The sequence below is a fragment of the Strix uralensis genome, chromosome 19 (genome assembly GCF_047716275.1).
Source record: "Strix uralensis isolate ZFMK-TIS-50842 chromosome 19, bStrUra1, whole genome shotgun sequence".
Taxonomy (NCBI): Eukaryota; Metazoa; Chordata; class Aves; order Strigiformes; family Strigidae; genus Strix; species Strix uralensis.
The window spans coordinates 17109853-17128220 of record NC_133990.1 but is presented as its reverse complement, the minus strand read 5'-3'; the positions used below and the strand labels follow the sequence as shown (position 1 = coordinate 17128220).

At 43.6% G+C, this 18368-nt stretch overlaps 2 protein-coding genes across 10 annotated transcripts in view; both read left to right on the top strand.

Annotated features, from left to right (window-relative positions):
* Positions 1 to 8345, top strand: part of CCDC57 (coiled-coil domain containing 57) — a 52358-nt gene extending 44013 nt beyond the window's left edge. For all 9 annotated transcript variants that reach the window (XM_074889693.1, XM_074889694.1, XM_074889702.1 and 6 more), the window contains one exon: positions 6864 to 8345. In XM_074889693.1, coding sequence (XP_074745794.1) covers positions 6864 to 7087 — 224 coding nt within the window. In that variant the 3' untranslated portion in view covers positions 7088 to 8345. The remainder of the gene's footprint in view (positions 1 to 6863) is intronic.
* Positions 8346 to 10558: 2213 nt separating this feature from the next.
* FASN (fatty acid synthase) overlaps positions 10559 to 18368 on the top strand; it is a 44640-nt gene continuing 36830 nt past the window's right edge. Inside the window, exons 1-3 of the mRNA XM_074889681.1 lie at positions 10559 to 10773; positions 16523 to 16669; positions 17491 to 17643. Coding sequence (XP_074745782.1) covers positions 16543 to 16669; positions 17491 to 17643 — 280 coding nt within the window. The 5' untranslated portion in view covers positions 10559 to 10773; positions 16523 to 16542. The remainder of the gene's footprint in view (positions 10774 to 16522; positions 16670 to 17490; positions 17644 to 18368) is intronic.

Here is an 18368-nt window from a genome sequence, read left to right as displayed (position 1 = left end):
TGCTAGGACCTAAAGGCCAAAAGTGAGATCATGGAAATAACATGGTTTATGCTGTGGGCACACAGTGAACTAGGTATTGTTATTCACTAGAATTTTATAATCCAGTGCAACAAGTTGGAACATAAAAGAATAAAAGCAGACAGAAATTTTTGTATGTGAGACAGCATCCTGACCTTGTATGTGAGACAGTATCAGGGTCAGGATAAGAGGAGAAGGTGAAACCTAGGTCATAGACTGAACATTAATCAGTGCTATACTTCTACAAAAAGCACCACATGTTCTTGGAAATTTTAGCAGGAACCCCGTTTGTAAGATGTGCAGTAAAGCGTAGCCTCTTCACGGGCAAATGGTAAAGGAACCTTTTAACGGTAGCCATTGTGTTGAGCAGTGTATTGCAGATGAATGTTATGTCTCCCAAACTGTTGGCCTGTTCATGAAGTAGTCCTTCATCAGCAAAACTTTGGAAAACTGTTCTAACACCTGCTGTGGATGGGACAAAAATTAATGCCCTTAAATTATAATACTGGAAAAACTTTCAGGATGGCTAATAATGGAGTATGTTCCCTGGAAGGATTGTAGACTCTTCTTTATTAAAGGTCTTCATAAGTAGACAGACAAGCAAGACAAGCATTTCTTCAGAATGTTCCAAGTAAAGGTGATTTTTAGTTTTTAATAAGAGGCATAGCATTCAATACATTATTTCTTACAGTGCTGTGTGGCTGGTTTGTTTTTTTGATTTTGATATTACTATTTTTATCATCATGATTATTCCTGAGATCTGATGGCAACTGTGGAGTAATATGGCAGCCATTTAGCCTTTTCAAATGAGCTTTGTATTAATAGTGACCTGTTACCATTCCATAGATACTCGTGTGCCATTAACCACATACCAGACTGCGAGAGCAAGAGTGCCTCGAGTGAGTTAAGGGAAGTGATTTATTCCCCTTTATGCGGTACATCTGGAGTACTGTGTCCAGATTTGGACCCTCTGGTACAAAGAATGGACAAACTGGCGTCCAGTGGAGAGCCACCAGGACAGCTAGGACGCTGGAACACATTACACGAGAAGAGGTTTAGAGAGCTGGGTTGTTCAGTTTGAAAAACAAAGTCAATGGGTGGTCTGATTGCTGCTTTTTAACTAACCAGTGAGGGATTTTGGAGAAGACGGAGCCAGACTCTTGAAGGTGCACAGTGAAAAGAAAAAAAGTGAAAAGAGGCAATGGACAAAAGTTGTGTCAAGATCCATTGTGAGCAGGGAGTGATAAGGCTTGTGACATTTCACCCAGAGGTCCTTTCTAACCTACATTGCATCTGTTTTTAGGCCATTGTATAGATCCAATGAACCATCTTTAGCAGCCCACAAGAAAAAAAAAAAAGTATTTAAAAGGGCTTTCAAAATGAAGAATGGATTATAAGTGTGTTTATTCACAACGGCAGTGCATTACAGGTAACAAGTAATGTGCATTGACAGACCTGTGGGACTGGAATGGATGTAGTGCTGACAGTCATGATTGATGAGCTTTTTTTGTGGGGCTGGGACTGAAATAGGAAGAGTATTTCAGGTCAGGCCTATATTGACAGGATAAGCAAAAGGATGTCTGCGAAACATTACTGATAGTGCCATGCAGTTTCATGCCGCTGTATGCATGATGCAACGCTGCTGGCAGCCTTACAAGAACATCAGTTTCTTAATGTCTAGAAATTTCCAGCCACCATTGCAAAACTTACTGTAGATTTTTGAGGATCTAGAGAATAGCAAAAGGGAAAGATGATACTGCCAACGTGAAACAAATGAAACACTAATAAGGGGTGATACTTTCCTGAGAACAACCTTAATTTGATCTCTGCATTCAGATTTACCCTAAGAACACTTGAGCAGAGCTTCTATTTCAAACATGCAGGTCCTGAAATGCTGCATTGCAAGAACAGGACTTAAAAACTCTTTTATGTTGCTTAGCTTTCTCCTGCAGGAAACCATTCAAATGGTATCCTTAATTCTACTAGATGGAATTCTGCGTTTCAGAAAACAAGACTGTGAAAGCAAAATTGTTCTTTTTTGGAAGAACATCACCTCCGAGCAGAATGTAATTTTCAAGGAGTTCTGCTTCTGATTTTTAGCAGAGGCTTGCATTATTTTTCATGCCTGAGAAATGGAAAATTAATTAAATCTTTCCCATTTAAAACTACTCACTTGAATGCAATACATTCATCAAAACGCGTGGTTACAGTGGATAGAAGCATCATTGAGATGGAGTGACTCGGTATTGGGCTTTCAGATACAAGTGACACGTAGACAAACTTGAAAGTTCAGTAACAAAGAATGACTTGCCACAAAACAAGCAAGTTAGTTTGCTTATTCAAACATTTATTTTACAAGTTCAATTGTACAAATTTGTCACACCAGTAGCTGAGTTTTATGGGTATTTCTGGTGAAACAGAAACAATTGTAGTGTGAGAATGATTTTTCTGAACCTGTTGAACAGCTTCATTTTTTTCATGTGGAGAACAGCCTATTGGGACTTTAAATGGTTGGCATGTCAAGTAAGCCCTGCAATTTGCTGTATTTCCAGCACATGACATAATTCAGTGTGTTTTGGAGTGTTTATGACTGCATGTTAACGCTGAATTACTGAAGTGGATTGTTACATACTTTTATTTGTTTCACCATAGAATTCAGAACTTGTGGAAGCATCCAAGCAAGTCAGAAGGCTATGAGATATTTTAATTTTCTCTCTTCTTACTCTACCTGCTGATTTTTAGTTTGTACTGTAGGAATGAGATGGATTTAATAACTTGTATGTTATTTCTGCAGATAAGTAGAAAGAAGGGGCTTAGAAGGAACACAGGTTCCTTGTTCAGGTGTTTTTGTTGTTCTGCATTATTGAAAGAAAAAGATTCTGCTACAGGGGTAGACAGGTACAAGCCATGATAATATTAAAAGCATGAGTGTTACACACATAGACTGTACTGGTAAGAAATATGCTTCTGTATTTCTTTCCTTTTTATATGCCCTATCCCAAAGGTTGAGAGCAGGTGGGAGACTTTGGCTGGTGAGCCATCTCATATGCATCTTGAATGCTGATGACAGGCCATCCTCAACAGAAAGCTGCTTGTCAGAAGATTTGTATGCTTTCTTCTGAAAGTCATGACACATGTGTACAACCAGGTGATTAGCTTCTGTATGTGCTGCAAGGTTTCTCTGTCGCCTGTGGGCTATAGGGCCTTTTTTGGTTTTAGAATAGATGTTAGGCAGGAGGAGGGGAAGCTTTGTAAAACATTTAGAAAACGGGAATTTATTTTTCTTCAAGTAATTGAGCTTAATAAAGTTTTTACTTGCTACTGGAGACACTTCCTAGTTTCTACGTAAGGAAAGGCAAACATCACCTATTAAAGTTCGGCTGTATGATTACATTTAGAGTGAAGCCAGTACTGCGAAAGGTGCTTTGTGATACCATGTGAAAAGCTCCTGATCAGCTCTATCTCCTTGGGTCAACAGAGGCTGGGATCAGTGCAGAGGGAGTAAGAGCAGAAGGCGAGGTGTATCTGCACTTAGAATGCCCCACTAGTCACTTGTTTTATACACTTTTGGGGTAGATGAAACTTTGTATTTTCCATGCCAGAGGAGGTCTCCAGTTGTGGTGGGTATCCCACTGTATTTTGAGAAACCCCACCTCCACAGATACTCAGAACTGTGTCCTGGGCCTATTAATTTCAGTTTACATTGTAACCTAACAAAGAAAAAGATTGAGCTGCTTTGAAGCAAAGTAACTTTTCTGGTTTACTACATGAACTTTGATAGGGGAGTTTCTTCTACTATAATTCTCATTGTTACTGTTACATGCAAAGCTCTGTGGTCTGAAATTCTACACTTTATGGATCAAAAGTTATCTTAAGTGTTTCCACACTGAGCAGAATTTCAACAGCTTTGACATCACGGACAGTTCTAAGAGCAATCCATGTGGGTAAAAAGCTGGCCAAAGAAAGAGTCTGGTAAAATATTAACAAACAGAAAGAGCACTCTGGCTCTGGCTTCATTCCGGCTCCAATCAGAGAAAGACTCATGATTTCTTTTCTGCGTTACATAAAACCTCATCTTTGAAGTGTTTCACAAATATTAACTAATCCTCTAGTTACATTTTCTTCACTTAAATGTTCTTCTCCTGAATAGGAACTTGTTTGAGTTGGTGTTCCCTCGGAAGCGCTGTTAGCTATAAGCAAATATCTAGTGACAAGTTTCTTAAATGAAATTTTCCATCTGGAGAAATTTCAGTTTGCTCATACAGGTCTACCTGTATCTCTTTAGTTCTGAAAATAAATCTGTGAATATTAATTTCTGACTGTAGTTAACACACATCAAATAGAAGATATGTTAAGCATTTCAATACACTATAAACATTTAGGTCTGTTTTCAAAAGCAGTTTAGGCTCTTAACTATGATCTTACTAGCTCTTGTTGCCAAGGTCACATCTGAAACTAAGTTACAGGCTTGTAAATTAGGTGTACTTTTTCATTGTTTGTTTGTGAAAACCAAGCTATTGCATTTAAACTTTACTGCACAGCGCATATTCATGCTGATTTTATTCAAGGTCCTTCACACATGTGAACAACCCCAAGCAGAACCAGTAACATGTGAAGGTCCTTATTCAGTGTTCTCTAAGATATTTCACTTCAAATAACATTTCTAATTCTGGGCTGTTTTCTATTTTGTAGAACTAGCCTTACAAGTTTGCAATTTCATGGTTTTAAATTTCTGTGTTAACATGGATTTTTGATGGTCCAAAACTTTACAATAGCCATATAGAATGCTTGTGTTCTGTGTTGTCTAACTGAGTAGCCTTTACTAGTTAAAACTGTAGTGTCTCTGCTAATGTCAAGAGACAAGCACACAGAAGACTTCAGAGGACGGGATGCACGTGATGCATTGGTGCCTGGTTACTTTGCCTTTGGATCTGCAGGATTAGGGCCTCATGCGTTCTTTCTGAAAGTCATCCCCTTGGTGGAATACAAACGACCCTTTAGAACAGACTGTAAGCAGTGTTGTCTGTGTGCTATTTATGGATCTGCTCATTGCTGTTATTTAGAGCACAAACAAGAGGTAATCTCATTCTGCTGCGGCTCCTGTTCAAGGAAAATAATCTTTGAAGCTGTATCCAGGTCCTTTCAGACACTGCTGCCTGCACTGTTTTAAACTGTCGATGTTGTGAAATTCTGCTTTATTATCTGCCACATGTGGTAGAGGTCTAGGGCACTATAATGATTAAAGTCCTTTTTCTGGGCAGGAAAATACACCCAAAGGTCTTCCATGGGCTCAAGCATCCTCTTTCGTACCTTCTGCATCTGTAGGAAACCACTAGGTGGCAAGCTGAACAGCGTAATGCCGCATCAACAGCGCAAGAGTCCACTGAGCTTTTGCCACCTGTAATAACAGATGCCACCAAGCTGACTCAGTGCAGAGATTGCGCACACATGAGTGAACAGCTGGTTCAGGCTAAGCCTGAACATAAAAATTATTTTGAAAAGTGTCATGTTTTGACACTAGCCACAATGTCATGCTTTGCATAGAACGATAAACCCTCAATAGATTAATTCGTTCCATAATTCAAGAATATTTTGTATTTCCTTCCACATACAATTTTGTTTGGACTTTCCACCATGTGCTGTTGACTATGAAAATTTACCTCATCCTACTAATAACTTCTCTTTGTCAATTGGTGCACCTCTTATTCTTGCTCTGTGGTCGAATAGTAGCTGGGACTGAAGCCTGTTATGCTCAAAAAGTTCAACTAGTACAGGATGCTGTAGTGTGTGTTACCGCAAGTACACTATGACTACTTCTGCTGTCTGCTTTGGCTCTCCATAGAAAATCTAAAGTTAAAATCTCAGTGCCTTGAAAAATAAGGATTAACTTGCTGGAGCCAAGCACCTGTAAATATTACCCATCGCTTACAACGAATACTGTGATTGACCAATTCCACTTACATAACCTAATGAAGCCTGTGATAAGACTAAAGTTCAGTTAGTTGGAGATAGAGGTTTTCAGAGAATTATGCTAGAAGCTGCAGAATGAACTTCGATTTGTATTAAGATCAGTCTCCCTGCTTCCCAACCAAAGATGTTACTTTCTGAGTTAGTCCTCTCTAGTACACACAGGTATTTTAGACAACAAAACGAAGTTTTTCATGGTAAATGCCTTCCTGTGTGAGAGAAGATGAAAAAAATACCCAAAACATGATGGTAGTAGTGCAGCTTTGTCAAGCCCACAGAATTGCCTTTGAGCCCTTTGGATCATGCATATCCAAACATGTTTTGCTGCAGCTTTTATGGCTGCTGGTGATTTCTTGAAACAGATCAAACTATTGCAGCCAACTACTTTATCACTGTTTCACAATACGGGACCAGGTAGGTCTAACTTTGTATCGTGTTGTCCAGCATGTTGGTATTGCCTTGATTGATACAGATGTTCTCTCACAATGGAGAGAAGGGTAGACTTGTAAAAGGTGATGTTTAAAAACAACTGAACAGATAGGTAGTGCTTGACTTGAACAATTACACCAACCTTCCAGCTGTCTTCCTCTCTCCTCTCTTAAACTGTCTGATATTAATGGAGGATGTACAGGTACAGGTGAAGCAAGGACTGAGCAGAAGATGCTAATGTAATATACCATCAGCGTAGCAAGCCTTAATGGACAGACCTGTGCTTCCTATGTACAGAAATGGTTCTGTTAGTCAGTATAAGACATCAACAATTTGGCACTATGGCAGCAATATATTTAGAGAAAAAGAGTAAACCAGTTCTCTTCAACTATCCAGTCTCATAATCCAGTACAAACATAACTACAAAGTATTTTTCTTTTTTTGAGCAGTGGAGTTTGAAGTTACATGTTCAACTGAGCAACCTGAAGAATCTCAGCAAAATATCAAATCCAAGGATAAACTTGAAATGCCAGCTGCAGATTTGACAGTTAGAGGAACCAGGCTGGAAGTTCAGCAGAAGTTAAAATCCAGGAATTTATCTTGTGCTCATTCCGTGAAACCAAAAATCTCTTCTAATGTGGCAAAAATCCGCAACTATAATATTAAAGACTGATTTCTGTGTTGGCAGCAAGTTCTAGGTCCATACTTGCTATTAACTTACTTTGAAATCTATAAATCAGATGTAAATATCTGCTTTGGTTTTTTTATGTCGAGTTGGGATGTTTGCAGCCAGAACAGAGAACAAATACCCCGTTTCATACTGTGAACCCTAAAATAAAGGGTTAATCTGTGTACATTATGAGATTGCAGTCTTTGCTGCTAATACTGATTTATTTTAATTATATATATTAAATATTGCTTGCATCATGGATTTAGAAATGCCCAGTTAATACATATGTAAAGCCTAGTGCCTTTAGGCAGAACTCACAGGTCTTTAGCAAATATTTTGTTGAGAAACTGTAGATGTGATTTAAGCTTAGAAGTGGGATGCCTCAACCTACTTGTGTTCTTATAATTAACAGTGCAACCGTTAATCCTGTGTGGCTATCTTTCTACCTGAAAGAAAGGGATTCAAAAAGATTACACCCAAATCTGTATTATTTCTCATCTTCTGTAGCTCTTTCCACTTGTTCAGACAGCATGAGAGTATAAAATTAAACTTCTGTTGTCACACCAGTAATTATATTTTTCTTTAACAAGAGATTGCATAGAGTTTAAAGCAGTGAAAAACATGTTCATTAGCAACACTTAGAATCATACAGAAACATTGTAAGAAATAAGTCTTAGGACAGATGAAACTAAAAGAAAACTGGAATGAGCTGTGATGTAATGAGGGATATCTATATTGTTATGAACACGCCAGGACATTGAAACAAGTAATCAGTGTATTTTTGTAACTTTTCTAGTAATGCTGAGCTGCCTTGGGATATTACAGTGATGAACTTTACTATAAGTATGGGAAATACACATGAAAAATGCAAGAAAAACCGTTTTTACTGCAAGGATGGTCAAGCACTGGAAGAGATTGCCCAGAGCGGTTATGGAGTCTCCATCCATGGAGATACTCAAAACCCAACTAGATGTTGTTCTAGGCAGCCTGTTCCAGCTGACCCTTCTTGAGTAGAGGGATTGGACTGGGTGATTTCAAGAGGTCCCTTCCAACCTAAGCGATTCTGTGATTCTGTGAGTGGCATCACTGAAGTGTTCTCTTTGGCATCTGACAACATGGTAGTAATCATTTTGAGAATTGGAATAATTATTTTTCTACTCCCTACTGAAAATGTTTTGCTTTAGTGCAAAGGTGTTACAATATTCTAATCAGATGCTAGATCTGCAATAAATTTCATTGGGATGTTACCAAGTCAATATGAGGCCCGAGAGACCTTGTGAGCTTCTTTCTAATTCATTTAATTACTTGAAAATCCTGTCATTGGATTCAGCATTTAACATTGTTCATGAGCCGGAACAACATGATGCATTCCCTTGAACCAGGCCCTGAATGAGCTCTTTCTGTTGCTCAAAGTGTAGTGGTTTCTAACAAGTACAAGAATTTTGGCGCAGATCACAGCAGTTGCAGCTCTCACTGGTTATTTCTAGTACACAATGTGTAAATTCCAAAGTTTTTAATAGCTGTAGATTATCCTGAATTTTTTTTTTACTTCCAGTTCCCTGTTTAAAATTGAACTCTGGAGATGCACGGTATTTCAGTGCTATGAGATTCTGTGCATTTACGGGTGTTAAAAGCAGTGTGCCCTTAGAAAAAGCAGTTTGTTCCATAATCTTTCTAACACTGCATCTGAGCCTGGAAAACATTACTCTCTATTCCTTGCATCATGGATATAAGCTCATGGGCTGCAGACTTCAGAAATTGTGTTAGGTTTCTTTCCAGGTTTTTAGGTTGTTTGCTTGATTGAGGGGTTTGGGGTTGGTTGGGGGATGCATGTGTGTGTGTGTCCCAGTATGTCACCTGGCATGCCTGGTCATGCAAACCTCTTGCCAAAAATGCAACTTGAAGTTATTCAGTTCCCCTGAGAAACAGGTTTCCTTAAAGCAACTGTAGGTAAGGGAAGATGGTAGTTGTAGGTGGTTTTGTTTGTCTTAGAAAAGAAGTCGTTCAATTGTTGTACGTTCATTTCAGAGTAACTATAAGAACAATGCATGTAAGTATGCTGAAAATTAACAAAGTATGCATAATAACGATACATAACCTGAACATACCACTTGGATCATGTGTGGGGAGCTTGCGCTGAGTGTGTGCTAAATACAGGGGGAAAATTCTCATATATTTCTCTTATGACCAAAATATTTAGCAAATTGGTCATCGATTCTTGAAAACCAGATGAGAAAGAGTGGTGACAAGGTAGTACTGTGGATGACGCTGAATTGTGCAAAGAAAGGAGAGTACTGATCACAGCCGGTCAGAGTCCTGAAAAGGTAAAACACTAAATGCTGATTGTTGTTGATATCAAAGGGTTAAAACACTATTACGATGTTGAGGAATCTGTGGATAAAGTTAAAAGTTCTGCCCAGAGAAGGTCCCGATCGATCTGTACCGCGCAGCAGTAGCGCTTTAGCGCAGCCCTGGCAGCAGCCAAAAGCCCGAATGCGAACGGGGCCCCGAGCGCCGCGTTCACCGCCAGCGGCCCGGCGGGTCTCGGCACCGCCGCCCCCCCACCCACCCCCGGCGGCCGCTTTGTGCTGGAGCAGCGGCCGTAGGTGACACGGCGCAGGGCTCGGATTTGCGGCTGATATCGGACTATGGGCCTGCGTGTTGCTTCAGCGTAAAGGAGGCCGAGCTGCAGAGAAAGGGACGAAAGGTGCCCGCGCGCGGAGCCGTCTCCGCCTCGCCCGTCCCCCGGCGGGTGGGCGTACCGGGGGCGCGGCGGGGAGCGCGGCGGCCCGCCCCCCGCCGCCGGGCGCGCTCGGCTGCCGACAGTGACGGCGGGGCGGCGGGCCCGAGCACGGGGCAGCGCATCCCCGCCGGCGTGCGCGCTGCCCTGCGGTAACCCCGGGTCCGCGCTCCGCCGGGGTGAACGACCGGAGGGCGGCGGGGGCCGCTCCGCTCCGCTGCGGCGGCCCCGGCCGGCCCCGCCGCCGTCACCACATCGCCTCATCGCCTAGCAACGCCCCGCGGGGCCCGCGATTGGCGGGGCCGCGCCCCCGCCCACACGCTCTCGCCTCCGGATTGGGCGCCGGCCCGGCGCGGCGCGCCCGGCCCCGCCCCCCGTCCCTTTGTGCGCCGCGGGCACGCGCGACCGCTCCGCAGCCCGGCTTGGCGCGGCGCCCGACGGCCCCCCCAACCCCCCCTCCGTGCGCGCCCGCCCGCGGGGCGGTGGGAGCGGGACGCCAAGCGGCCCCCGCAGCGCCCGACATACACCGCCCCTCTCCCGGCCTCAGCGCGGGGCGGGGCGGGGCGCGAGAGCTTGGCCCAGTGCCGCGGGCGCGGGGACCCGCCTGGGCCCGCCCCGGCCCGATTCGGGCCCCCTCCTCCCGCGGCGCGGCTCCGGCGGGCAGGGGCTGGCATCACCCCGGGGCCGGCTCGGGGCGGCCCTGCCCCGGCTCTCATTGGACTGCGGCGAGGAGTAAACTGTCAGCCCATGTGGCGTGGCCGCCGGAGGTGGCGACCGCTTAAATAGCGGTGGGAGCTAGAGGGAGACAGTGAGGGGAGCGCGGAGCCTCCGCCGCTCGGTACTGGCCGCCGCAGCGCCCGCCTGCCTTCCCCCCCTCCCTGCAGAGCCCGGCCCGGCGCTGAGCTGACGCCCGAGTCTCCCCAGCGCGAAGCCTTCCGCCCCTGTGCAGGTACCGGCGGGAGAGCGGAGCCTCCGCGGGCCGCTGCGCCCGGCAGCCGCGCCGGGGAGGCTCCATCTTGCGCTCCGCGCCTCGCCGCGCGGGTGGCGGGGGGCGCATGGGCCCGGCCCGCGCGGCCGGGCGCTTCCGCGGCCGCGCCGCCGCCAGCCCGCGCTGCTTCCCCCCGCCGCAGCCCCGCGCTCGACGTGCGCGGCGCGGGAGGAGGCCGAGCGGCTGCTTTGTGGCGCTGGCGCTCGGCCATCTTGGCGGCGGGCGGGGGCCGCGCTGCAGCCGCCTCGGCGGCCCCTCGGCCCGGCCTGGGCGCGCTCGGGGGTCGCGGCCAGCGGCGCCGCTGCCTGCGGGCCTCTGGTGCCTGGAGCGCTCCCGGCGGGGGGCCGCGCCCGGTGCGCGACGAGCGGCGACTGCCGCGGGGCTGGGTGGCCCCGGCGGCCGCCGTTGGGGCGCCGGGCGAGCGGCGCGGAGCAGCGGGCGGGCCGCGCTGCGCTCTCGGCGGGGCCACGGGCGAGCGGGGAGCGGAGGGAGCTCGTAGGGGAGGGTATGCGGTGTTCGCTGTGGCGAAAGGTGGCTCGTCAGTAGGTGCCAGGGAACCATCTCCAGGGTGCCGCGTATGCTGCTACACTTCTTTTTTCCGCTTCGGCACAAACCAGCCGCCCCCATGAAATAACTCGTTGATCGTACACCACTCGATCTGATGATGTGGTTCTGTCAGGAATGTGATGACCATCTTCTCTCTTACGCTGGTTTTGCTCCTATTTGGTTTTTATTCCACGTTCCTTCCCTGGCACAAGACCCTTTGAGATACCAAATGTGTCTTTTCCTAGCTAAAAGCTAAAATGCTTAGACTGAGACAGGCAGCGTTAAAGCTGTGTATGTAAACTTGTGTAGTCCTTCGGGGCGGGGGGGGGGGCTTGGAGTGTGTCTTGCCTTAAAAAATGAGAGGGGGGAAAAGCCTCAAGGCACATGAGCAAAGGGTTCACCTTTTCCTGCAGCCTCTATGCTTCTTGAAGTGAAAATAATAATACACTGTGAAAGGCTGCATTTTGTGGATGAATTCAGAGCATGAGGGCAGTTATGAACAGGTATTTTGCAAACATGATACAGTGATACTGGGGACTTCAGTTTTTGTACAAATCAATTCTGACCCTTTGGGAATCAAGAGAGCTGCGTTGATTCCATGAGCAATATCTAACCTACTTTTCTCAAATAGCAGCTCTGAACCAGGTTCTGTTTCCTGCTAAATATGAGAAACACGCTACTGTTTTTCATTTGTCTTGTCAATGGGACAAATCCAGCCTTGAAACAGAAAGAGGCAGTTAAAAGGTCTTTGTTAAATCGAAGCTGTAGCACACAGATTCATGGTAGCCAAAGGCTTTAAAAAAATTAAAAGCAGCCTGTGTTTGCCTCTATTTTGTAAAGGGTTTTTTGGAGGCGGGCATTATAGCTCTTTACAACTGAAGTTCTTATGTAATGATAGTTTTAATTATGAATTTTAGAAATGATAGTCTGAGATTAGAAAACCTGGATTATGATGTAGTTGTGCTGGAAAACTAAGCATGCGATCCTTTTGTCAGTATCTGTGCTGAAGGAGGCTATGGAGGAGTCATGGATGTTTCATTTTACAATAATGGGAGCTCCAAAAAGGTCAGGATTTGGACTGCCTAGAAACAGTAGCAGGATTCTGTCCCACCATGATGACAGCCATGAAAATAACAGTGAAATAAATATTACATTCCTGTCTAGGAAAGAGAACTGTGCATCAGACGAAACAAGATTTGGATTTTATTGCTTCTTTGCAAACAGTTTCTTCTTCCATCCCTCTCCCCTTCCTTTCCTCACTGAACCTTAGGCGGACATAGGTGCAGCAGAATAAGAAAAGTATTCTCTTCAGGGGTTGGCAAGTCAGATAAAAGTGGGAGAAGAAATCAAATTTTACCTTCATTTTTTTTATTTTTCTTGTCTTTCTTTTTCTTTCCCCTTCTAAAAGCTTACAAGTTTAATGGACACAGAGATATTTTTGTAGGGAAACAGTAGATAGAATTATTGTTAAAAGAAAAAAGTACAGCTGCCAGGGACGGTGGAAAACAATGATTAATACTTTTCTGGATTAATTTTTGGTGTTGGATTAGTGAGGTACTGAAAAGCAGATGTTTTAAATGCAATGGAGAACAGTATTTCAATTTAAGAGTAACTTTGATAATAGCGTCAAGCTAACATGATACCAATAGGTATCCAAGACATGGAGAACAAGGTTAAGAAGGTATAATGTGATTGGAGAAAGGAACTGACATCAATAAACAAACCAACCTTGTCAAATGGCTAATGTGGGAGGTAGATAACCAGAGCACAGCTACAGAGTGATGAAAGTTGTTACTAGTCAATAATATCAGAAGGGATTGTTAGTTATTACCAGTCACAAACTGAATGAGTCAGCAATGCAACATCATTGCCAAAAAATATTGTGTAAATCCAGTGAGGTGGTAGTTTATGCTTAACTGAGGTGTCTGTCGGACTGATATGTTGGGGGAGCGGGGCTGTTTGCTTCTCCCCCCTCTCCCCTCAGTTAAAAATGCAAGCTGTCTGGGAAGAATCCACAGAATTCAGTTGAAGCAAAACCGTGGGGTAAACAGAGGAAAAAGGATGTTACATGTCTGGTTGGATGCAGCAGAATACACCCTTAAGAAATCAGAGAATCCTGTTTGTCCCTCTGTCTTCTTTTTCTCCTTTTTTGACCTGTTGCTTTTGGTCACTTTGCTCATCAAATGTAGTAGGAACAGTCTCTTCTGTATGTTTGCGTAGTCCAATCTCCTTTAAAACAGCTGTAGAAATAATTTTCTTTCTTGATCTGTGCTATCTCCTATGCTTCAAAATGGATCAATGCGCTGTGTATAGTCTAAAAATGCTCTACAGAACAAAATAAGTCTCTAATATAGTAAAACAATACAGTGCACCATTTGGGGGTATAGTCAATCAACTTTAAAATGGTCTACCTGCTTATTATCTGTCAAGGAAGACCAAAGACATTGTTGGTAGTCGTAACATCTACTTTAATCACTGTTTAATCAGGGATGATTTAACATTCATGATTTTTCCTCTTCCCACTCTTGTTTTCCACAGCAAATCATCTGTGCTGTCTGCTGCTAAATGTGTAATTTGTATCCTGTCTTAGATGTAGGCATCTGGAGCTCTTCTGTGTGAAGTCAAAATCTTTTCAGTTCTTTGTATATAAAAATCCTTAAGTTGTGGCTCTTACCCATTCACCCAGCTAAAATTAACTTCTTGGCTCTTGTTCTTCTACATTTTGATTACTGCAGCTTTTTCTCCACCTTTGACACAGTCTTGCTCAACTACATTCATAACATGTTGGCAAAAATTGCTTTGCTGATAAATTCCATTACTTCACTGTCTCAGAACATTTTGTCAAGACTGGCTGTACCTGGATGAAGTTTTTCTGATGCTCCAGGGTGACGCTTCAGTCCCCTGAAATACAAATTATATCTCTCTCCCTAGAGATCATCGCCCAAAGAGCTGAGGCATAAAATGGAATCATAATCACATTAGCATCTTGTACGTCTCTTGTCTTATGCTTAGATTGTAAGCTTTGTGCCCGAGATCCATTCTTTCTCTGCCCCTAGCACAGAACTGCTGCAAGTAGAGCAGAGTTGTGGCCCTTGATTGGATTTTCCAGGTACGGTGGTGATGCCAATAATAAAACCGAATTGCTAGATTTATGTGAGTGGAAAAACTGAGAGGCTTCTCTTCAGAGCAGAGTGGACCAGGCCTATTAATACCAACTTCCGTTTTGGGGAATAGTTTCTCAGTAAGGGCCTTGCACGTGTGGCCCTTAGTGTTTCCCTTTTAAAATGAACAACCAGAGTGGAATGGAACTTCTGTTGTCTGGGTGTTTAGCGTAAGACCGAGAAATCCAAGATGTCCTTTTGGGAGCACTTCTGTTTCTGCTCCCAGAAGGGGTGGACTGGATGAGGTAATCATCTCTTCTACCTCAGTATTGCATGTTGCGTAATTACACAGTTACTCCACAGATCTGAATCAAGATAACTGCTGAAGGAAAGAAGGGTAAAAGAAATCAGGCAACCTCTGGTGGTGTGTTCTGACCGGGCTACACCTCAGTTAACCAGAGCGAGGGCTTTGCTTTCCCTCTGCGCACCCCAACCTCTTCCAGCCAGAGGAAGGCGTTAGGCCTGAACAATGCGTGGATGGAAGAGAGGCCTGTTTCTTGCTCAGAAAGGAACTCCTGAAAGAGGCCGCAAAACCATGCCTAAATGAAATGTCTTGGGTAGGAAAAACAGCTATGAAGTGCTCATCTAAGAGTACCCATTAGTGCTGTTTTGTGGAGGAGATCATCAAGCACCTGCAGCACTTAAGCAAAGTGCCTGGATGGCACTATGGAGCATAATCTGTGATGGAAGTCAAACTTTTGGTCTTCCATAGGTCTCTCCTTCAAAGTTACTACAGCAGACTATTATCCATTTGAATACTCAGTTTTATTTGTGGTTTTTACGTGTTAAAATCCCACACATTAAAGGATATTTTGCTTCTACTTACTAGAGGATTATTTAAGGAAGTACTGTGAATGCTTACTACATTTTTTGTTCATTAAGCCACACTGTCATTTATTTTTATATAAATAACATGTGTTGGTTCGCTGCCCCCCCCCCCTCCCCCCCCCCTTGCCTACTTAGGATCTACAAACTATAATTCGAACTTAACTGAAACATCAGGTTAACTTGCCTTCTCTCTGCTTAGTTGTTAATATATTTTTAGTGTAATAGAAAATAAATTAGATGAGTGTGACTGTAACATATGAGCTATCATTTGGTGTTGTGATCTGTATAGGTGGCCTGTCATGATGCATTATGCAGCATGATGTGCTCTTGTGGTGTTTGAGATTGGGGTCTTAGAATGCAAATTTGATGGGACAACAGCTAAGGTTTTTCATCCCAGCTGGAATCCAGATCTGTTCTGCCAGCTCTTATTTTAAAGCACCATTCTCTATTGTGTGTACTCAGGTCCCCATTCCAGTCCTCTAAAAGTGTGGCAGTGCAGGATCCAGTTGGGAAACACTTTATATGTAAAACTCACTTCTTGTTTTGGGTATTTAAAATGATGCAAAGTTGTACTGTAATCTTTATGCTTTTGTGGGGGTTTTCTCCACCGTGTGTGTTTTGGATTTTTTGGTTGGTTGGTTTTGTGTTTATTTTGTGGGGCTTTGTTGGTTTGTTTTTTTTCCCCTTCCAACAAACTTTCTGATTATTGATTCTTAAGTTAGCATTTAACTTTGGAATGATCGTAGAACTTGTTTTGCTACCTGTTAGGTTTGCCTTGTAATTATGTATTTTACTATATGAATTTCATAATTTCTCCACCCACCTCTGCTCCAGCATGTTAATCTTTCTTCTCTGCTGACTTCACAGAGGCTCTGCATTTAGTAGAGCTAGACCTGTTCATTTTCCAGTTGTCATGTAGAAACTGGTGGTTCTCAGAGCCCGACACTCCTTCAGGATCAGTTTTCTCATCCTCTTTGAGCCCATGGATCTTATGGTCCTTTTGATTAGTTGGGATGTCTGGTTTTTTTTTAGTAGAGACTCCCTGGGCTGTTCCTGTGTGGGTGTTTCTCCTGCAAATATGCTTGTTTGTCACAACATGCCAGGAAGTCAACAGAAGCATATACTCTCCTTCTCTGTGTGAAATCTCACTAGTCTTACTGATTTGTGGTTTTCAGCAACAGGGAGAAGTTAAGAGATGGAGGACGTGGTGATTGCAGGCATAGCAGGAAAGCTGCCAGAATCGGAGAACTTGCAAGAGTTTTGGGAGAACCTGCTTAATGGAGTTGATATGGTCACAGAGGATGATCGGAGGTGGAAACCAGGTGAGTGCTTATTGTCTCTCCTTTTGGAGCCCTGAGTTCTGAGCATTTTAGAGGAATTATCCAATGAAAGGAAAGGATTTCTCAGATGCAAAATCCTGCCAGAACTTCTGAATTAACTTCTGATAGATATATATATCTCCAAGAAATTCAGGAACATTTATGAAGGTCTTATGCAATCCATTTTATAATGTCATGTCCCATGCAGTAGTAGCTTATAAATAATAGGTAGCTTACTTCCAAATAAAAGAACACTCTGACAGAGCAGCTAGGCAACATGAATCCTATACCTCCAGTTGATAGCTGTGGCAGTAAGGTGGGTCAACACTCTTCTGGGTTCAGGAGTAGCACAGGGACTCCAGTCCTGTGTTTATGGCTTTTTACAATGTTTTTTTCTGTCTGATTGTCCTTCTGAAGTGTTTGGCACATGTGCATCCAATTCAAGCTAGTGATTTGCAGAAGTGAAAAGTAGCTTTTGTTTTTCTTCTAACTGGTGACTGACTAGAACCACTGATTTGGACTCTGTTTATGCACTTGGTACAACTTGCCAAAGCAAAAAGTCTTAAACTAGATAGATGTCTTTTGCTGCCATATCTGGGAGAGTCTTAAAAATTACAATTGTTTTTGTTAGTGTAGCATTCTCATTTCCAAATGAGATTCAGAGAGATGCATAGGTAGATATTCATGCAGCACTCTGGGTACTGCAACAGGGAAGTGAGGTTTCATATGTCATCGAGAATCGACTGTGGTCATTCTGTACTTTGTCTCAGCTGGTACCTGTTTCAAAGCTGATGTATTCTGTGACTCTGAATTTTTATTCTCAGGAATTTATGGACTGCCCAAGAGAAATGGAAAGCTCAAGGAGATAGGCAAATTTGATGCATCCTTTTTTGGAGTTCACCCCAAACAAGCTCATACAATGGATCCTCAACTTCGCATGCTGTTGGAAGTTTCTTATGAAGCTATTTTGGATGGAGGTAAGCAGCTGAATGACTGAAGAGGGAGAATTGTGCTGTATTGTCTGTGTGCAGCAGGTGCAGACATGCACCTGTGTGATGAGATCTCTAATAAGAGAAAGCCATCACATTAGAGAGGAGACCAAAGAACTGGTATGGGGGTTAGAACAAAGCTGTTATCTCTGGAAGTCAAACTAGGAAATCTCTGCTGACTGCCAGCAAATCTCTGCCTGCATCATATGGTACAACCAGTACGACAGAAACACTTAAACAGTCAACAGTTCTAGAGCTTTTGTATGTTTTGCTCTACCCTAATATTCCATAATAGATGCCTTTGCTAAAGGCATGTTTGTAGTGCAAAAGGAAGATGTCTTGGTTAGAATTCACATCTGTGGTCTAAAAGAATGGCTGATGGCCTGATGTATTCCTATCTATTGGCCAGGCTCATGGAAAATTTGTGGTGTGATATGCTTCTGTAGAAGGTTTGCCCAGGAAGTGTGCTTTCAGAAATAGGAGCCTCTTTCCTCCATCGTTGCCAGTGTCTTGAGCTTTTGAGTTACTTACTCACAGAACCAAAAAGTTTGTTCTTCATGTTTCATGTCTGAACATAAGAAGCACATGGCAAAAAGTTGGAACCACCTCACTGGTACTGACTGATTAAGATTAACACTTGCTCCTCTGCTGCTGAGCCTGAGTCTGGAGGCTTGAATGTTCTGCTTGTCTCCAGGACTCCTGAAGCACAGAGA